General features: G+C 36.4%; 1 protein-coding gene across 1 annotated transcript; it reads left to right on the top strand.

Annotated features, from left to right (window-relative positions):
• The first annotated feature begins 3,380 nt into the window (after window positions 1-3,380).
• Window positions 3,381-10,570, top strand: LOC134537254 (transcription initiation factor TFIID subunit 1-like). The gene is made up of 2 exons (XM_063377524.1): window positions 3,381-3,475; window positions 10,120-10,570. Exons 1-2 carry the CDS (start codon window positions 3,381-3,383, stop codon window positions 10,568-10,570), a joined length of 546 nt encoding a protein of 181 aa, XP_063233594.1.
• The last annotated feature ends 9,660 nt before the right edge of the window (window positions 10,571-20,230 follow it).

Genomic DNA, 20,230 nt, shown 5'->3' with positions numbered 1-20,230 from the left:
CGATAATTTCTGGAATTGTCAGATGAAAGAAAAACTTATGTATATGGATTGTATGCTTCCTGAATTAGTAGACCCCAGGCATTCCCGCTCGATGCCCATTAGGAACCCAATTTACATCCTTCAAGCTATTAAAGAAAAAGAGGAGAAAACGAAAACTTCTTGCGCAGAAAAGCAGACCAAGAAATCTGTACGAAGGATGTTATGAATTAGGCTACGCCACAGTTTGATTTCTTGTGGTGATACAAAATAAATTTTCTTGCTAGGGAGTGTTCATTTTGAATTGAGCATTTTTAAATGTCAGCGTAAAATATGCTTATCTGCCCATTTGGTTTCTTTCCATAATAATGAGAAAAGTTAACATTGTCATAGACATTTTATTATATTCGTTTGCCGTCCAAGTACAAATGTCACACTATATCGCACTTAATTATATATTTTACTAATTTGTTAGTTGTCATTTTATTTCAGTTACAAATAACAGTAATAAAAATATTACTTAATAGTCCAGAAAAGATATTTAGTTATTATTCATTTAATAGGGGTTTAAAATATGGTACTACATACATACTTATATTATCTTGTTGTCTTCTTTGCAACTTTACTGGAAGAATGGCATTTGGTATGTATGTTAACTCACAATGAAAATACTTCAGAAGTACTCAATTAACAGTGACCAACCTAGGCCCTATACTAATTTAATTATGTTGATGGAAATATAATTGAAATTAATAATAATGAACTATATGTGTTTTACGTAGAGATATCGTACGAACTGTATGTAGTACAGACCAACATTTGCTAAGACTCTGTAAATAAGTAATTTCAGTTAATGTGTAGAGAATATTAAAAGTTAGAAATAATGATATATATAAAACAATGCAGAGTTATCAGCATAAAAATAAAAGTTATTTTTACGTAGCGCCTACTGGAATGTGTATTTTGTGTTAAATTATGTGGCATGATTAGTATTCTCTTATTGTATGTGTGTTCTGTTAAAATCTTATAAAACATAACTTACTGTTGAAGGATTTTAATTTTTTTTGTGATGATCTTAAACAAGTTTTAATATTATCACACATGTCTATTTTAAAAGCATTTTAATGTATACTTATATAATTGTAATAGGCTTTATACGGACTCTCACGATGCATGTGAGCATCTATAACTATCTACATCACCATTATGGCCGTTTCACAAGATCAAATATATATTGAATTCAATCAGTTGCATTCATTTTACATGATTTTCGATATGTACATTGAATTCAATACAAATTGAAGATGTTACTCAACTAAGCATATTCTTATTAACTTATAAATATTTTGTTTGTTCAGTACATTAAAGTAAAAGATTCTTTATTATTTAAATAATGAGCATCTATAAGCAATGACGTTTTCTAAATATTTACATAATATATGGAATATATATTTCATTACTTTATATCTACGATCACATTAACGGCAGTATTATGTAATCAATGAGGTAATGAAATATCTTTAAAGGATATTTTCACCTCTTAAAGTAAATTTGTAATGCAGCCCTTTTAATGTTAGTCTTGTGAGTTATTTCGTCGTCTAATATGCTACAGCAATATATAAAATTAAGTTTTGTGAGTGTTTTAGTCTTGTGTAATGTTAAAGTGTAATGTAATCAATTCAATATTTTTTTTGTAAATTCGTATTCATAAAGATACATACCGTAATAAGATAAATAGTGATGTTTGTAAATATTAAATCTTTGAAACAACATCCATAAGAGGTTCCCCTACCTCTGTTAAACTGTATGATGGTGCATTGTAAAAAATGAGGTAGTCTGACTTAAGTGAGATTGTATTTAGGTTGTATGCAATGTATATGTAATATCTAAGCATATGAATTTATGTTATTATCCTTTTATAGCATTACATGATGAATTTCGTATTCTTTTTAATGTCAACTAACATTATTTTTCACAGAATATTACATTCAGATAAAGAATAATTACCACATGTTTTAAGATTAATTGTATTCCGATACGTTTAAAGTATTAAATTTTTTAGATACGACTGATTCCACAGTTGTAAATGTGAGGTTTCTTGACTCTGAATCCCTGCATCCGCAATTTCCTAGTGAGCCGCCGGTTAGATTGTCATCCTCTCAGATTGTCAAGGAACTAGCTACATTTTTCGTCGAGTAAGCTGGAGCTGTCAACCTTCCCACTAATCCTGTGATGAGGGTATAGTGGCATTTTCACGCGCTGCGGCTACAGTTCCTTCGGTTGAAAAAGCCACTAAATCTCACTGTTAAAAGAGAGAACTTTAGAGCAGAATTTTGGAAATAAACATTTACTGACACGGCCTCTTAAGCCCTTCCGTTCATTCTGACGTTTTCGGACACCCATTAAGTTCATGTTCATGCCTTGTCATTTCTTCGGAACAGTTTATATCTGTACCTCGGAGGCATAAGAGACTATGTCACATAAACCATAATTTTCATGAGTGCAGTTTAAATAATTTTAAAAAGTAATTTAATTATTTACTCAACTATTTTCTCTCCAAAAAAAAGTGCATTTTCGACATATCGAAAATCTTAGTTTTCCATGCTACTAGAAAAAATCTTCAAACGGGGGTTAAATTTTGGTTTAAAGTGCATTCTACCCAAAAGTATATATTATGATTATGCCACCGAGATAAGATATTATATATAAATATATATAAAATTTATTTGAGTAATTATAGCCTATATATATCGCTCAATATAAATCAGTTTCGTAGTACATTTGAATTTTGCTCCTTGAAAAAAAGAAATGCTCAAAAATAAAGAATATTGAACCGAACAGATTAAAATTTAATTTTTTTTTTACCCACGATAATTACACTAAGGACCGGTTTTCAACAAATACAGTTGTTTTTTCACATTTTATGTCATGATCTTTATTAAAATAAATATTTAAATAACTGTAATTATATCGCTACGGTTGACCTAGATTTTCATTTTCATTGCACTTCTGGAAAAATACTCTCAGTGGAAGTTTTGGTTTCGACTTAATGTTTGGTAAGTCATTCCACAGTTTGCCGGCCATTTTATACTGGTGTGCCGGAGGTCTTAAGTTTTTTTTTTGTGCCTGGTGAGATTACCTTGATGAGTTATCACTTGCAATAACTTATTGAACAATGTATTTAGGTTTCTTGCGATTTTTTTTTTTTTTTTTTTTTTTTTTGCTATCTGCCAAGCTAGTTCGAGAAATCCCCCTTACTTCCGTATTATATCGGTTAGTGTGTACTCACAATATCCCCGCGATCCACAGGGTATGGGAACACCGTGTAGCGAGCGTGTGCAGTAGTTTCATCTCGCTCTTCCGGACTCCTGTACCAGTGCGGACATGGCCGGGTGTCCGGCCCAATGGGGCAGCTCTGCAAGTTTATGCTCGAGCCGTGGTCGATCCCCGGGTTCGTGTGCCGTCGGCTGTTGCTTGTCGCTTGTGGCGTCACGCCAGGGTAATATTTGCGTTATTGCCCGAGCATTTTCAATTCAAGCAGCGGCGGAGCTCGACACGTCGGTTCGATCCTCCGAGATATGCCTCTGCCCCGCGCTATCGTTCCCGCGATAACGACATTTATCCCCGCGGCCTGCACTGAAACAAACTCATTTAACATTTTTCTACATGACTTTCTTGTGAATAACGTTGCTAAGATATGGGTTTGATGGAAACACAAATAACATCATACCCACTCCCCATTTAATTATATTCACGCGAACACAGTGGCGCCGCCGAAATGTGTAAATTGTCACGTTTAATAAAAAAAAATTAGAAACACATATTATAACACTAAGTGTACGTATATTTTTTTTTTTGCTTAAACGTCAAAAATAAGTCTTTAAATACTTCATACAAACAAATCTTAACATTATTTAGCTGATTCGGCATTTAAGATTTGACTGTAAAAATTTAATCGGGAAATTAGTTTATTCAAAATGGCGTCTAATATAAGAAGGTTAACAATTTCTTGTATATCTACAGTATGACGAACGCTGAGCTATGTCTACATTTCACTGTTAACTAAGGATGTTCAAAATTGCAATGCCGGAATTTTTAAGTATTTTTAAGTTGTCTCTTTTATAACAATAAATTTTAACATAAATTATAAAAGGAATGTTGTACTGTTATAAAGTTTTTTTTAATACCTATGCGAGGTGTAAATTCTGCAATGTTCACAAGAGATATATAGGGAAGATACAAGCAGGTCTGCCATACTTTCGAGATTTCAGAATTTCCACACATAGAAGCACTGTGTTTATACATATCTGTTCCAATTGACTTCCATTCCATTCACAGAATTACTCCTACCAAATCTCGTATACCGAGAGTTAAGGTGTTTGCTTATATAAAAATTCTCTTATTTAGGTGTGATTTAAAATGGAACTAACGTTAGCGAAAATCAGACACTACAAAAAAAGATTTACTATTACCTATGTCAAATAGCACATAGGGCCTTTACGTTTATTTTATAATTTTAACATGATAAATTATGTTTAAAATTAATTTGGAAAACATATTTTTATGAGTGGGAAAACAATTAATTGAATACAGTTTTATTAATTAACTACATTTTCATTATTAATTCAATTGCAACACTTCAGCTCGACAGTGTCTCTCCCTGCCGCTCGCCTCTCACCTCGCACCTCTGTCCCAGCGCACTGCTCTGCTGCTGCTCAGACTGTTTGCTTATCAGACAACACTGCGACACAGTGTGCCGCAAACTGTATTGTCATCATAGCAGTTGCGGGCCTCGTGGTCCGTATGCCAGAACAAAGCATCGAACCAAGGGCCCGCGAAGAGTTCCAGGCCGCGGATTGCCGCCCACTACCTCTTGTTTTAAAATAGAGTTTATGTGTGGATGTCTGTGAAAATATGATGCTGAGTTACTTCTATAGTGTTGTTTAACTTGTATCCTTTGGTGGGGGCGGTCGGGGCTTTAAAAACCTACCCCCTGCTGGGGGCTATTTGTGGATAAGAAAGTGGGAAGAGGGAAGAGGGAAAAAAAAAAAAAAAAAAAAGGAATGAGCTTTAGAAACGGGTTCGAGTCCCAATGTGAGCAGTTTCAGTCATACTGCCTGCCCGGTGCTCTAGTTGCCAGAGTTAACAGCCTGGATATGCACTGCCTCGCACGTTCACTCGTCCGTCGCACGCGGCACAAGTCCCGATGCACAAACATGTCTCCTCGCACACATCTGCGTTTGCTCACCAAGGGTTCACTTTCCCCCTTGACTCCTCTGCCTCGGGGGGGCTGACATCGCCGTTTCTATGCCCCTAATCCCGCCTCTGGAACGGTCTCGCGCTCCTTTGAGGAGTGTCGCGTCATCGGTGTTGACTTGACATCCGAAGCTCCCAGAACAATGGCGTCCTAGTTACGTCACTCACAAGGTGGGTTCTGGGATCCCGCAGAATACTCCAGAGGGACGGAGGGTTCAATGACAAAGCGCCGAGGACCGGATAAGGGGGTAGTCCACCGACCTGGTAGCAGACCCACAGGCCTGCCTCGCATGCCTCGCATACCTGCGTCCAGTACGCTAGAAACAATGTTAAGTCTAGAAGTTCTGCGAGTGTATTATTCTTTCTGAGAATATCGCCTTTACAACAGATTATTGAGCGGCCATGCGAATGATTTAACTTAAACAGTTTTTTTTTTTTCATTCATTTTACGATCATTTACATGTTAATGGCACAGATTTGTTGTGAAACGCACTGAATGACCGTTCGTATTGGTTAACACCACGATTATTTCCCGTATTCCTTTTGTTCCAGGACAGACTGAACTGTCCGGTGTCTTCTCGAGCTCTTGTATCTGCATCCTTCGGTGTGTTTTTTATGTAATGATGTATATTGCACTTAGACATGAATAACACTTTTAGCAGTCGTACAAACGCTAACTTTTGTGATTATTGTATTAATTTCCTGTAAATCAAAGTTTTTTTTTTTGTGTAAGTGATGTGTATAGAAAAATAATAATAATAAATATGAAAACACTATATTAAGTAACTCTTAATATAATTGGCCAATACTGGGATAAAAGACATATCATCAAGTGGACTACATTGAAAGTTGTTGGGTCACGTTGCTTCCCTCACATCCATTGAGTCCGCCGTCCCTAGAAGAACAGCCTTCAAATAACTGCTGAAAATTTGAAAGTTCAAAGAACTTAGCAAAAACAAACGCGAGAGATTATTTCAGTACTCGGAGAGATTTGTAACATCTAACCTCAGTAACGAGGAATGTATGCGTTCTAATGTTGCAAATACGCTTATATTACGAAATTGGACACGAAATTTAACGTAGGCATATATTTTTTTTTTAAATATATACGCAAATGGTGTTTTCAATTACATTTCTTTACGCGAATCACACGTAGTTTCCACCCCCCACCGCAAGAATTCGCTGTCGGAGCAGCTACGTCGACTACTGAATCATTTTACTAGCAGACAGAAATTTAAACATTTATAATGAAACTGCTCCGATAATAGATAAAAAAAAAGATTAGAAAAATATCCTAAACTTCTGATTTGGGCATGAATTTCGTCAAGGAATTTTATTAAAATACCGTGAATCTTGTTAAAAATTCAATAAACAGTTAATGCTAATAATTTTCTCTTTGGTTTTGTGAACTTTGGTTCGCACCACCCACACAGATGGCAGCACCATGGTTACATATTTCCGTTCCATGCGACTTCCGTTCCATTCAAGAAATTATTCCTACCAAATGCCATAAACCGATTGTTAAGATATCACACATCAACAAGAATTCAACTTTGTTTTTACATTTACCTCTTACTCATACTTCTCTTTAATGCATAGATTAAAAATTAAAGAATTTGCGCTATAAGTTGGTGTTGATTTTCCGTGCATTGTGGATCAAAGGAAAAAAATTTTTCTTATAATATCCATACCCGTATGGCACGATGTTTAAACGAGCATTATCTATATCCACTTTTACAAGTGTGCGGTGTTTGGAAATGTCGTATGACGTGTTCAGTCTGTATCTCTACGCCTATCTCTCTCGAAATATTGGAAAATATGGATCTACACTGCCCGTGCTTCATGAATGTTTTCCAGGTCAACGATAATATTCATCGGATCCTTGGTATCATGAAAGCTAATGCATTTGATACGCATATATATTGTTTGCTTTATTATATTGAACACGTTGAGAGAACTTATTGTTTAGGAATAAAATTTCATTGTTCTTTGAAAAATTTAGGTAAAACAATGCAAGCAGCTTTATTGCAACTTCTGGATTTATTAAGTGTGATTGTATATTTGTGTGAATCTTAAAGCTTGGCTTCACCCTTAGATGTGTGATTTTTAGTTTGTTTTTTTTGGCCAACCATGTAAAGATATTCAAATTAGTTCTAGTGAGGGATCATTATGATACTACATTGTAAATGTTTTTGCAAATGTAACAGAAATTATCATGTAAAATTTCAGATAATTGTAAATTTGGATCTGTATTTCTAGAAAAAATGTTAGCATTAGGATTGGGTTCGGATTCTTACCCGGATTTTCATGCTTTGTGTTGTCCAAGTTCCTTCATTGGTTAAATTATTTCTAAAAATTCCCTGAATATCTTTCAGTGTTAACTGCGCACAATAATAAGCATGATAAAAAATAAGGTCCATTTTCAAATATTCTATTATCTTTCCCATGGTTAAAAATATATATATATATATATTATTACATTAAATGGCAATCAATATTATTTAACCATTCTCGTAAGCGCCAATATATATATATATATATATATTATATATATATATATAATGTTCAAAAACGTATCTCAAACAAGGAAAATAACCATAATAATGTTTGAAATTATTTCTTGGCAACTGGTTTCCAAAGGAAACTTTTGTTAAAGTACAAAACATATTTTCTGTGTGTTCAGACCAAAATTTAAAACATGAAATTTTCTTTAACTTTTTACAAACAGCAGTTAATGTGTATTATATATGGCGCAAAATATAAGTATTTTTTTAATGTTTACATAGAGAAACTACAATAAAAATTGTTACGAAACCAAATAATGGAGTCAAAATTCAATAACTCAGCATTTATTGTGCTGTATTAGATATACGGGTGAGAAAGCGTCTGAGAAAAATGACAAGTATTGAAAATGAGATATATCAGACATCACGGCAGAAGTGTGCAAGAAAAATCGTACTATTACAAATCTAATGATCGATATGAATTGTTTGTAATGCTAGAAAAAGCAGGAATTTATTTAATGCATTCATAATATATGATCTGACATTTTGTAAATCACTGACTGATACTTATGTATTATTACAGTAATAGCCTACAGACTTAAAAATAATTAAAGTTCGTACACGATCCGAGATCATCGCTATGAAACGCCAGTTCACCCGGTTCAGCTCATTGTACCAAATGATCTTCGTTCGGCTCTCAAAACACAATGGCGCAACAAAAAAAAAGAAGTGATCGAACAATGATCAAACCAGTTCATGAAACGATATCACGACTGAGCTCTAATGGTGCAACTGGTCATTAGAGTATTTCCTAACCAAAGACCCCTCTCCAAACCAAGTTTGGCATAGGGCCTGTCACAGTGCCGTAGGTATAAGTTCGCTTCCAACGCCTTCCAAAATGTTTGTTCAAATAACTTTGGAGGGTTATGACGTCACATAAAACGTCACTAACGCAGCCTGTTTTGTTTTACCAGTTAGGTGAATTGAGTTTCCATCAAATAATTTGAAATTAAGACGGTTTCTGAAATATGTTGGTTTTATCGACGGAATCAGCCGATCAGAATTGTGCACAGTTAAAACAGCAATGGCGTTTGTTTCCATAACAAAGAATCTTTGAAATGTTGAAGAACACGTGGGTTGTTTAAGAAGTTATAAAGGTGAAAAATCTAAAAAAAAAAATTGTATATAAATTAAAAAGAGCTAATGATGTGTCTATTACTTTTAAAGATCACAGAACATTATTTTTCTTGTTGAACGAATATTAATGTGAGTTAAGTTTATAGAATTTTTAATATAAATGCACAAAACTTATAAAAAGTTAAAAATTTTCCATCCAGCACTGTGTTGCGTTGACTAAATTTCAAAGCAAGATTAAAATTGAAGAGTTTGAGATATCTCAGTCCAAAAATAAACTTCGACAGTGTGACATGATTTCAAACATTTTTGTGCATATATGTCCAACCGTACCGTAGGAAGCCATCGTTCTTTCAACATTAACCATCAATTTTTTTTGTGAATTTATTTCAAGATGAAAACAGTGTGACATGGATTCAAAAAAACACTTAAGCTTTCTGTCTACCAAAACCTACGCTCCGTCCATTTTCAGAAGAGCACCGATGTTGTCTAGAAGACTTCGGCCATCGTCATTCATTGTTGCTCACTGCAGTCGGCAGGTACGAGATACTCCTATCGGCGACGACCATTCACAACATTTCGAGTACCTCGTTTAGGCCCGTTCTACGATGACACGGGAACGGAAATGAGACGGATCACGGAAATGTATACGAAATTCAAGGAGCAGAGTTTCCACAATTGCAAGCAGACGAAGACGTACCCGCACGGATTAGCTCGGCAATGCTGAAATCTCTTCCGTTTCAAGTGGCCCCGTGCGTCCAATAGAAGCCAAGTACATACTTGGCTGCGGTGGTAGCCATGTTTTTTTTTCTGTTCTAAATACTGAAAAAAATTGTTTTGAGTACAAGAATATCTAGTCTTCCATTATTACTTTGCTCGTTTATTTTTATTATGTATTTAAATTCTGCTCGAGCTATGATCTCGAAGTATAATATTTGTTTAGTTACATTATTATTTCGTAACCTTGAAATGCCATCTCATTAGTTGCCATTTGTCACGTTTTCTTGCACTGTGGAAGCAGCAGACGCGATAGTTAAATGTTGAGAGAGACCCGTTTGCGTTTAACGTGAATCGTCTCCGTTTCCTTGCCATTGTAGAACAGTCGTTTGCCATACCAGCGAGTCAGTTGCGCGGGGGTTGGCGGGGGGAGGGAGGGATTGACAACTTCGTGGTGACGAACGACTGGCAAGGGAGGGTTCGTGGCCGAAGAGTAGAGGATCCGTGGCAGCGTTCTGGCGCATCTTGACAGCGAGCAGCGTGACAGCGAGCGGCGTGACAACGAGCGGCGTGACAGCGAGCGGCGTGACAGCGAGCGGCGTGACAGCGAGCAGGGTGACAGCGAGCAGCGTGACAGCGAGCAGGGTGACAGCGAGCAGCGTGACAGCGAGTGGCGTGACAGCGAGCAGCGTGACAGCGAGCAGGGTGACAGCGAGCAGCGTGACAGCGAGCAGGGTGACAGAAAGCAGCGTGACAGCGAGTGGCGTGACAGCGAGCGGCGTGACAGCGAGCGGCGTGACAGCGAGCAGCGTGACAGCGAGCGGCGTGACAGCGAGCGGCGTGACAGCGAGCGGCGTGACAGCGAGCAGGGTGACAGCGAGCGGCGTGACAGCGGCAATAAGCGTGACAGCGAGTGGCGTGACAGCGGAGAGAAGCGTGACAGCGAGTGGCGTGACAGCGATGGGACGTATTGCGCCGACTGAGACTATCGGTACACCAAGTCACTGTCGAGCTAAGCACCAGTGAAGGGTGAAATAGTTGGTCAGTTAGGTTGAGATTAATTTGTTTATAGACATTAGACTGTTTTATCATTCATAAGTTAAGGTGTAAGTGTCTATAGTCAATAAGCAGGCAAAGACTTAACTGGGTTATCAATTTCGAACCCTGATATAGCCAGGTATTAACTTATATAATTTTCTTTTATATGTTTGCTTCGTTTATACGTTACTTTTTCTATTAGGGCAAAATATTTTTGTTTGTATCGTAACACACACTTTTATTTATAGCTATAGTATTAACTTGCAGTATTTTAATGTCAATGTGAGCTTGATTTTTTTTTCTGTAAACACGCATGCCAAACAAACTTCAATTTTGGAAGCAACATTACTTACCTGTGGAATATACCTAAACAAAACTTTTTTTTTGTGGCAAACAGAACGATTTTATAATGTACTTCTAAAAGATTAAGCGATTGCTAAATCTTCATTCGAAATCCTCCGCATGCCACTCCGAGCTGCCACAGGCCCAGCGTGGGATACCACGTTCTTTCTTCACGGTCGATCCTGTAGTAGATTCTCTAGTGACGGTGAATGTGCGACTCGGGTACAGCCTGACGTCAAAATTTTCATGCAGCCAGAACGTAACACGAATAATACTGTGGTTAGTGTCGTTCGTATGTGTATTTTTTTTAACGTTTCGCTGTATTTTTGTTATACTTATTTATCTACGCGTCTTCATCATTGGACACCATTTTTTTTGTTCGTGTTAAAACATACTAATAGTTGTAATTATGGTTGCATTCATCCATTGGTTACCGGGGCGTGAAAGTTCAGTTTTCCAAATTTTCTCGTGGCGAGTGATTTTTTTTAATAATGATTTTCAGTGCGAAGTTTCAACATTATATTTATTTATTGGATATACATTGCACTGTGTATCACCATAGCTAGATGTTTTTCCTACTTTTACTTTGGTAGTTTCCTTAACACTAAAATAGTTACCTGTAATGTTATTTTAGTTAAAATATTTATTTTTTATATAAATTCAACAACACGAAAGAAATATATTTTATTAATTTATTTGTTAGAGCACATTGTTATTTTTAAGTACATAGTCTCCTTTCCTAGGATTATAATAAAATAAATGCAGGTTTTTTTATACTAGTGCGATGCCGCTTACCATATATATTGTCACGCGCGTTTAGAAATCTTAAACAATAAAATAATAAATATTCGAATTTAAATCAATCAAATCAAATTTTAAATTAAGTCCATCGAAAACTATATCGAGGTTTCTTTAACTTCTTTGGGTAACTCTGAACATAATCGCTTTGTCTCAACTTATAACTCTTAACTTAATAAAATACTTAATGTACCTCGGATCGAAGTGAATAGGTTCGTCATCCCGTACAGGATGTCTGGTGAGAGATGAACTAAAGGAGATTTTGAAAAATAACTTCATACTAAATTCAAATGATTTTATTTGTTTAACTTAAAGAAGCAAAATCAGTCTTAAAACATTTTCATATCGTGATTAAGAATTACAACAACAATCACTTCAGTACTTGACGACTGAACGACCATACAAGAGAAAGAGAGAGAGAGAGAGAGAGAGAGAGAATACATTACACCATAATTTATAATTAAAATTAAAACAAAGTTAATTCAAAACTCACATTTTCCAATAAGCAGAACAATTATTGATCTCTTTCTTTAAAACTAGCGTAGGGGGCTCTCCTGCCCTTGAAAACCGGAAAACACATTACATTTCCAAACTGTGACACTAACGACTCGTGACCCCTGGCGAGATGCATAGCCTCCGCCAGAGTGAGCTTAAAGACGATTACATTACGATCTAACGGAATCTTTATCACAGGAGAGAAGCAAAGCCGCCCCCTGAGTGAGCTTGAACACGATTACATGATAAACTAACTTAAACAACTCTTTGCCACAGGTGAGACGCATAGCCTCCGCCTGAGTGAGCCCCGAGACAATAAACTCACTTGCGCTTCAATTCGCGCGCACCTAGGCGCCTAGCATAACAAACGCTGGTTATTGAAGCCAAATTTACTAAACAACTAACTATGACAGCTGAGAAGGCTACCCCCCTCTACCCCGACGTGCAGGCCACACCGCGCGGCTTGTTACGACAGCGCGCCCCAGTAACTGCGGCCCGTGGCTGCGCCAGCACCGGCCGAACCAACAAAAAAAAAAAAAAGTGCAATCTGCCAGCCAGCAGCTCTCCGCGCCGGCCCCATGCCCCAATTACATGGTCACGCCACTTGTGCCAACGAGTGAACAGAGCAGCCAGCCCAGAGTGCAATCAGTATAGTCCCTAAATTTAATTTCAAAAACCCTGCAAAATTTCGAACCGCGACAATATCATTAGGTCACCTCATTTTAGGCTTGATTTTTTTTCTATTATCTTATTTCTGGAAATGAAATTTACCGCCAGTTAAATTTTATTCGGTAATAATTAGTTCTAGCACTTAATGTATACCTATAAATTTTCCTCAAAAGGAAAATTTTAATTTACCCTCATAGCAAAAGATAAGTATGTCACGAAAAATAAATACTAATAAGTAAATAATAAATATAAAGTGTTGGTCTATTTGGTTTTCTGTGTTGATTCACCCTGCAAATTATTTGTATTTTTGATCACATTATTTTATGGATCGCTATTTGCAGTTCTATTCATCGTTGTGTCACTCTAGATTTTTACGTCATACAAATACCTTCTTTGAAAGTTTATTGCAACGGGAAAAATTTATTTAATATTTTTTACAGCCACCTTTGTTGGTTTATACTGTATGTCATTGAACTACCTCAAAAATTGACAAAAAATATATATAAATACACAAACAAACAGAAAACAGGCCAAAAACAGACAAGGTCAAAATAAGTTAAATGCATAGAACGCACTGAGAATTCCATGGAAGGAATTAGAAAAAATATCACAGAAAAGGCGAACACAACGACGAAACAGTTACAACAATAGCACTTAATACAGACAAACAAATTTGGAAAACGCTGTCTAGGTTAAGCTAAACTTTTGAAATCGTATGATTTTGGCCTGTGTTCCTTTTTTTTCCGTTATCGAGAAGTCTCGACATACCGTGTAACCAGCAATGTCGTGTGTCCAAAAAATGTTTTTAATATATTAACCTTCCTATGTAATGGCATGGGTATTTTACTATTAACAGTACCGCCTACCCAAGTTGCACCAAACTTACAGAGATAGCATAGACAGCTCTCATTGTAAGCTCAGGGACATACCGCTGATGGAATTCCCGTTCTCAAAGATCTTCGTGGCTAACGTTTCACCGTTGCCTTTCGTATGACTGAGGAAGGACACCATAATTTCCAATAACGTATAAGTATACCATAATGTACAAAAGTTTTAAATCAGGTTTGAAGTTTAAGTGAAACCACGGAAACAAATAAGTTCATATAATTACTGTGAATTATTTTACTTTATTAATTTATCAACAAAAATATTCATCGCTGCCTCACGGTGTTTATATTAGGTACTAATAATTTTCAGTCCAAAAATTTACAGACTTAAAACAAAAATTATTGAGACATTTCTTTCCTATATAAACAGTTCGCCTGAAAAATACATTTAATAACAGACTGCCTTATATGGAGAGAACAATAGTTTCAAATCTCGCATAAATCAAATATTTGTAGCGACTGTAAATGTTTTTATACCAGCTTGAAAATAAAATACACCTTAGTAAAATTTTTAAAAAATGAATAAACTTCACTTTCGGACGTCTCTGTGCCGTACACTAATGCACAGCGGAAAAAGAAATCACATTTTTTAAAAAGTATTTATTAATTTGTACAGAAGTTGTCTTTTTACCGTACATGCGAACTATCTATAGAGAAAAAAGCACATGAAATTGTTAACTCTGTCACCAAAGTTATCCGAGTAGCACTAACTCCAAATTTTGTCATCAAATGTACGAGTTGCGTTCATTTTTGGGTATTTTTGCCAAAATGATTTAAATGCCCAATTACAGTGCACTCCATGCAGTATTTATTTTGAAGATAATGCACATAAAAATAGTTCTGCAAAGAAGTATAAAAATATTTTTTTTTTGCGTGAAGAGTGTGTGGATTGATGAAAGTTACTATTAAAACTCAGCTTTACACACTTTTTTAAAACATTATTGTATTTTGTGTGATTATGTTTATCTTATTACAATTACATAATACGTTATTTTTGAAACTATAAGACACTATCTTATACATTTTACCATTTTTATTGCTAGATTATCTTTAGACGTTTAACTACTGTTAGAAAATGTCTGCAGATATATATATAGTAGTTACCATTAAAACGAGAAACCCAATCTAGTGGGTAATAATGAGTCTTAACTAAGGTACAAAAACCTTGTAAAACCAAATTATTATTTTTAGTTAATGTGACTTACCCTATTAACTCCGTTCATTTTTTTTTCCAAAACATAAACCTAAAAAAAACTATGTAAGGAATTAAAAAAGTGTTATTATAAAACTCTCATTGTTATGTGTAATTTATCTCTTCTCTATATAGTACAAAACAAAGTCACAATCTGCGTTTGTGTGTTTGTTCGCTTACTTCTTATGAATTACAAAATTACTTTTGATGCGGTTTTCACCACCCTTTAGAGAATTTCCCCTGGAAGGTTTATGTTCATAACACTTTCGTATTAAATTTTAATATAGTAGAGGATCTCGATGTTTTGTAATCGTCGTAAAATGCCTCTTTTATGGCGCTTGCATGGCTTGCGATGACTTATGTATGACTGATACAAACCATTTTTATGTACTACAGAATTCTAGGTCTTAAAATGCATACAGAAAAGTCTGCGACAGCATATGTCTATCTTCTACGAATGACCCATAGTAACTACTTTTATATATTTTAATTGGTTCAAAAATATTTAGTTATATGAGAAGCTATTTTGACCAACATAGTATTAATTTTTATCCGATTAAATATGAAACTAAATCCAATCATACTGTTAACAAAGAAAATAATTTAGTTATGGGCAGTGCATGTAAAAATATATATTAAAACACCGGGCACTCACGAGAACTTGATACTTATAAATACTTACTTATTAAATCTAATCGAGGCCACATAAGTAGATCGAATCCCGCGAACGTGCGAAGCCGGGACCGGTCACTGGCGTACACAAGCACGCATAATTATTTACATTACCGTGAAACAAACAGGCTATAAAGAGAATGCCATGATTTAAAAAAGAAATAATATTAAAATAAAAAAGAAATTAGCTGTACAAACATCCAACATACTTAAGTTTAGACTGAGGAAACTTTAATTCTAGTAGGAAACCGGCCATGCTCACCATAATTCCCAATACAAGCACGATGAAAAATGTTTGCAAGTGATTCATATTGAGGGGCACTACAGTATCATCGTATAGTTCGTATGTAGACAAAGCCGATTCGAAATCTTTCACGAAAACTTTATCTGTTAACCATGCTTCTCTTATTTGCCATAACAACCAGTCCACTTTGTCTCGGAAAGGAAAATTTCTCCGTAAAACAACTACCAAAAACAAAAAGCCAATATTTTGTTCTACTATGTGCAGTAACGGTCGACCATTGAGAAAGTTCTCCCGCATGCTGAGTTCGTACCTTGCTGCTGGGGAAAGATGGAGAATACTTAAGTTCCTGAACGTTTTTGATTCAAGAAGTCCACTTACCACTGAATCCACCCAAATTAAACGGGTCAGTAGTATATTGGAAATTTCGTCGGAGAAATCACTGGTGGAAATGAGACTATTTAAGTCAAACACAACGTTGGATCCATATTGTGAAGGGAGTCCCACGTAAAGGTTTTGTGTTTGTATTCCGGCAATGGTGGTTATGTCATGGTAGTACTGAGGGACTGTCAGATAGCTGGAGAAACATCCTGTGTACGCGTTGTTTAAAACAATGTTAAATATCATAACAGTAAACACGTGCACTCTAAATCCTGCAGGTTTTATATGATGTTGCGACATACCAAGGAAAAATAACCTGAAAGTTTCCAGACAGGACAAGAAAGGTTTTCTCGTGTTTGTAAAACGCGAGTAAAGTTTACCCAGTAAAACTAGGACGATATAAAAACACCAATACAAAGCCCAGAGATGATAAGTGAATGGTAGTATGGCATTCATCCAAATAGGCATTTGCTGTGCCTTGGGGACTATCAGGACAAGGTTTTCAATCGCGAATGGATAAGTGGCATCCCTCAAATTACTTGGTTGTAGAATAGCAAACGGGTGTACGATATCAAAAGTGTGATTATAATATTCTGGAATAACCCAGTTTGATAAATCTATGGAGGGATTTATAACACTAAACGTTGAAGCATTTACTACTTTCGAGATAATATCGACAAATGTTCCTATCATCCCACCCACTGTCTTATCGCCATTTGGCTTGGTAACTTCAAAAGAGAATGGAGGATATTTGAAAGCAGCACATGTTTCAGGATACCCCATAAGATTGAGGGGTAGTTTTTCATACATATTGTTGGTATTTGTAACATCTATTGTTTTACCTTTTCTCGAAAATGGATTAAAGCGATTGGCAACTGCAATATTTTCAAATGTAGAAGTCTTTTTAGTTCTGGTTATCAGTAATATTTTCCAAATTTCGTATTTTTTCCAACTTGCCTCCAATAACGGATATGCAAAGTCGTTGTTACTTTGGCTTGAATTAGTGTCTACCAACATTACTTGGGACTGGGGGTTCCACAAGGAAAGACGGGAGATATTTGCTAATCCGTCCATAAACACGCCGACATCTTTGGTGTCAGACATGATTATGAACGCGGTGCTTTGTATTGGCAAGCTATCACTCCAATGTGCCTCACGGTTGAAGACATACACAGGCACTGATGATGAAACCAGCGAGCTGATTATGAGGTCTTGTGTTTTGCTAGTGCCATCGGCGAACACCACAACCGTCCTTGTGCTGTCCTTCTCGTCCTTCACGTGACGGTGTATTATGGCCATTGTTTCCCTGAAATACTGTAGACTCTGGTCTCTATCGGTGTTTCCTTGTACGAATTTGACTCCAGCTGATGTTTTCAATATCAGGAACAGCATCGTAATGCTCGCTGCTATCATTGTTGTCATACCTTAAAGAAAATGAGGACAAATCATTAAAAAAATATATGTTATATTACTCATAAATTGTGCTAAAAGACACCATGCTTCATTACTTTGAATTTTGTTTCTTATTGTGTTTATAGGATAATTCAGGACTTTTTCTGTTGTGAGTTGATCTAGTTTTTATTTGTTTTCTGTTGCTGCTTGTGTTGTGCTGTGTTATTTGCCTACTTTCCTCATGTCAGATATTTTACATTTGTGCTTTAGTGCAGGTTGTGTACCTGTTTGACAATTAAAGAGTAACTCTAACAGTTTTAAATAAGAAGCGAATGCGCAAGTACTATTTTGTTGTTTTCTCACTTGCAGCGCCATCTACGCAAAATGTCGACTCCTGAGCAAAAGCGTTTTGTTCTGCAATTTTCTAATAGTGAATCTGTTATTTCCCCCATTGGAATCTCTTCGTACGAGAGTGGTTGAACGTTGAAGTCCCTGCCGTTTGAATGGTCGTAATGGTCGAGACGACATAGCTCTTTTTCGCTGGTCTCAACGTTCACATGACATAATTCAATGCCTTTGGGACTTTATAACAGATCGTGTCTACGTTCCGCCGCTACCTAATGATTTTTCAAAGTTGAGACACAGAAACGAAGAGGTTTTTGCTTCATTACTCCAGACGTGTTAACCAATGTGTGGGAAGAATTGGACTTTAGGTTGGATGTGTGCAGTACAACTAAAGGTACAGATATTGGACATTCGTAAGAAAAACTAGGTTAATTTACCTTCAATTGGATTTATGATGTTTTTTAATAGTCAAAGTTAAATTGTTATAATATAGTTACAATCGAAACTGGGACATTATTTATGGACATTCTGCATATTTTAATGCAGTAAAAAAAATCTAAATCAATAAAATCACCCATTATTGTGTCCCCTATAATAATAACGGCCCTGATTTTGTATTCGGGTTTGTTTCCCACAAGGAACTGTTCTTATGAGGAAAACCTGGTGGAAGTTGCCAGCCGTATTTTCAGGTCACTTTCGTGTTGTTTGCAACTTCTCTTCGAAGCCTGGGGTCCGGGCAAAGAGTCCCAGTTGAGTTCCGATACTCAAATTACAATTTATGTTAAATTTGGGTAACCTTACAAGCTAATGCAACACACACACACGGATCATGATTGCAGTTGTAGCTACAGTAATAAACAGTTTTTTTTTAAGAATTAAAATTTATGAGATATCTGGGATTTGAAAAGTTTTTTTAAGTGATCAGTAAGGAGTGGGGGGCCGTAAAAATCATTTGCCCTTGGTTCTTTGATTTTCCCCGACGGCCCTGTCTGTGGGCCCCGGGTTTAAATCCGAGTCCAAGCAAACGTTATGAGTGGAAGTTCATTTGCTTGCGTCCCACGTAAAATTTGATTGCTCTTAGGTATTTTACGTACTGAAAAATCAACATTCTCAAAAATAAAATTTGTGTAATACTTCTATTTAAAAAAAATAAATTTCAAAGCTGTCATGAGGACTGCCGACAGAAGTGAAAAACTTTTCGCAGTTTTTACGAAAAAAATATTATCACACAACAAATTTGTTTTATCACGTTAGTAAAATAACTCCTAAATTACTATAAAATTCGCATTGCATAGTAATTGTAGGTATTAAAAAAATAAATAATGATGTTCTTAACTTTTAGGTTATATTGCTACAAAGACTCAGTTTCTTCTTTATTCAAACTATATATCTATAAGAAAATATTAATATATGTTATACTAACTTTATACTGCGCAATAAGTTATACTAATAGAAACAGATATAGTGTTATCGTCAACACGTCACGTGACCATGTCGATGACGACTTACATGAATTTACTCCCTATCCAAACCTTCCCATAGAAGTTTTCTCTTAAAAAAAAAAATTGTGCATGTGTATACTCACAATATGTATGTGATCCGTGGAGTATGTGTAAGCACACCGGGTGTTGAGACTGTTAGTGTTGTAGTTGCTCCTCCTCCCTGCTAGCGAGTCTCAGACAAATGCTTGCCTCGCGGGTGGGTTCCAGGTCGTGACGTGTGTGAATCACGTACCCCGGGGGATCCTTGTCTGGTCGCTGTCCGCAGTTCGCCGCCCGTCGCGGCGCCGATGGTCGCGATACGTCGTCGATGGCGCGTGTTCAGGTCGGCGCAGCGGTTCGATCCGCGAGGTAGATTCCCCGGCTCTCGCCGCACGGGGAAACCTCCGGCGTGGGTTTCCCTGCACGGGATACACCGGTAAAACAAGTCTCCAATACCAAAGCCCAAACTGTCCGAAACGATGGTCCGTCCTCACCTAGTTCACAGGGGGGCGTTACCACAACGCCGAAATACCATAACGCCGAATGTCAAAATTGACCACAACGCCGACAGCTAGAAAACTGCTGTGTGCCACAACGCTGAAATAACAACTGAATGAATTTCGTGTGTTTCTTAATGTACCCTAACGTCGAAATACCACAATCAAACCTAACGTTACCTAACCTTACCTAACCTAACCTAACCTAGCGTA

Source organism: Bacillus rossius, chromosome 12 (assembly GCF_032445375.1).
Source record: "Bacillus rossius redtenbacheri isolate Brsri chromosome 12, Brsri_v3, whole genome shotgun sequence".
Classification (NCBI taxonomy): domain Eukaryota; kingdom Metazoa; phylum Arthropoda; class Insecta; order Phasmatodea; family Bacillidae; genus Bacillus; species Bacillus rossius.
The sequence above is the reverse complement of the archived record's forward strand: the minus strand, read 5'-3'. Positions and strand labels throughout refer to the sequence as shown.

Excerpts from the sequence above, each read along its gene's own strand:
- LOC134537254 (XM_063377524.1), top strand. The coding sequence starts at position 3,381 with ATGGGGCAGCTCTGCAAGTTTATGCTCGAGCCGTGGTCGATCCCCGGG. Across the intron at positions 3,476-10,119 it reads GCTTGTGGCGTCACGCCAGG|CGAGCAGCGTGACAGCGAGC; the intron begins GTAATATTTGCG and ends GCATCTTGACAG.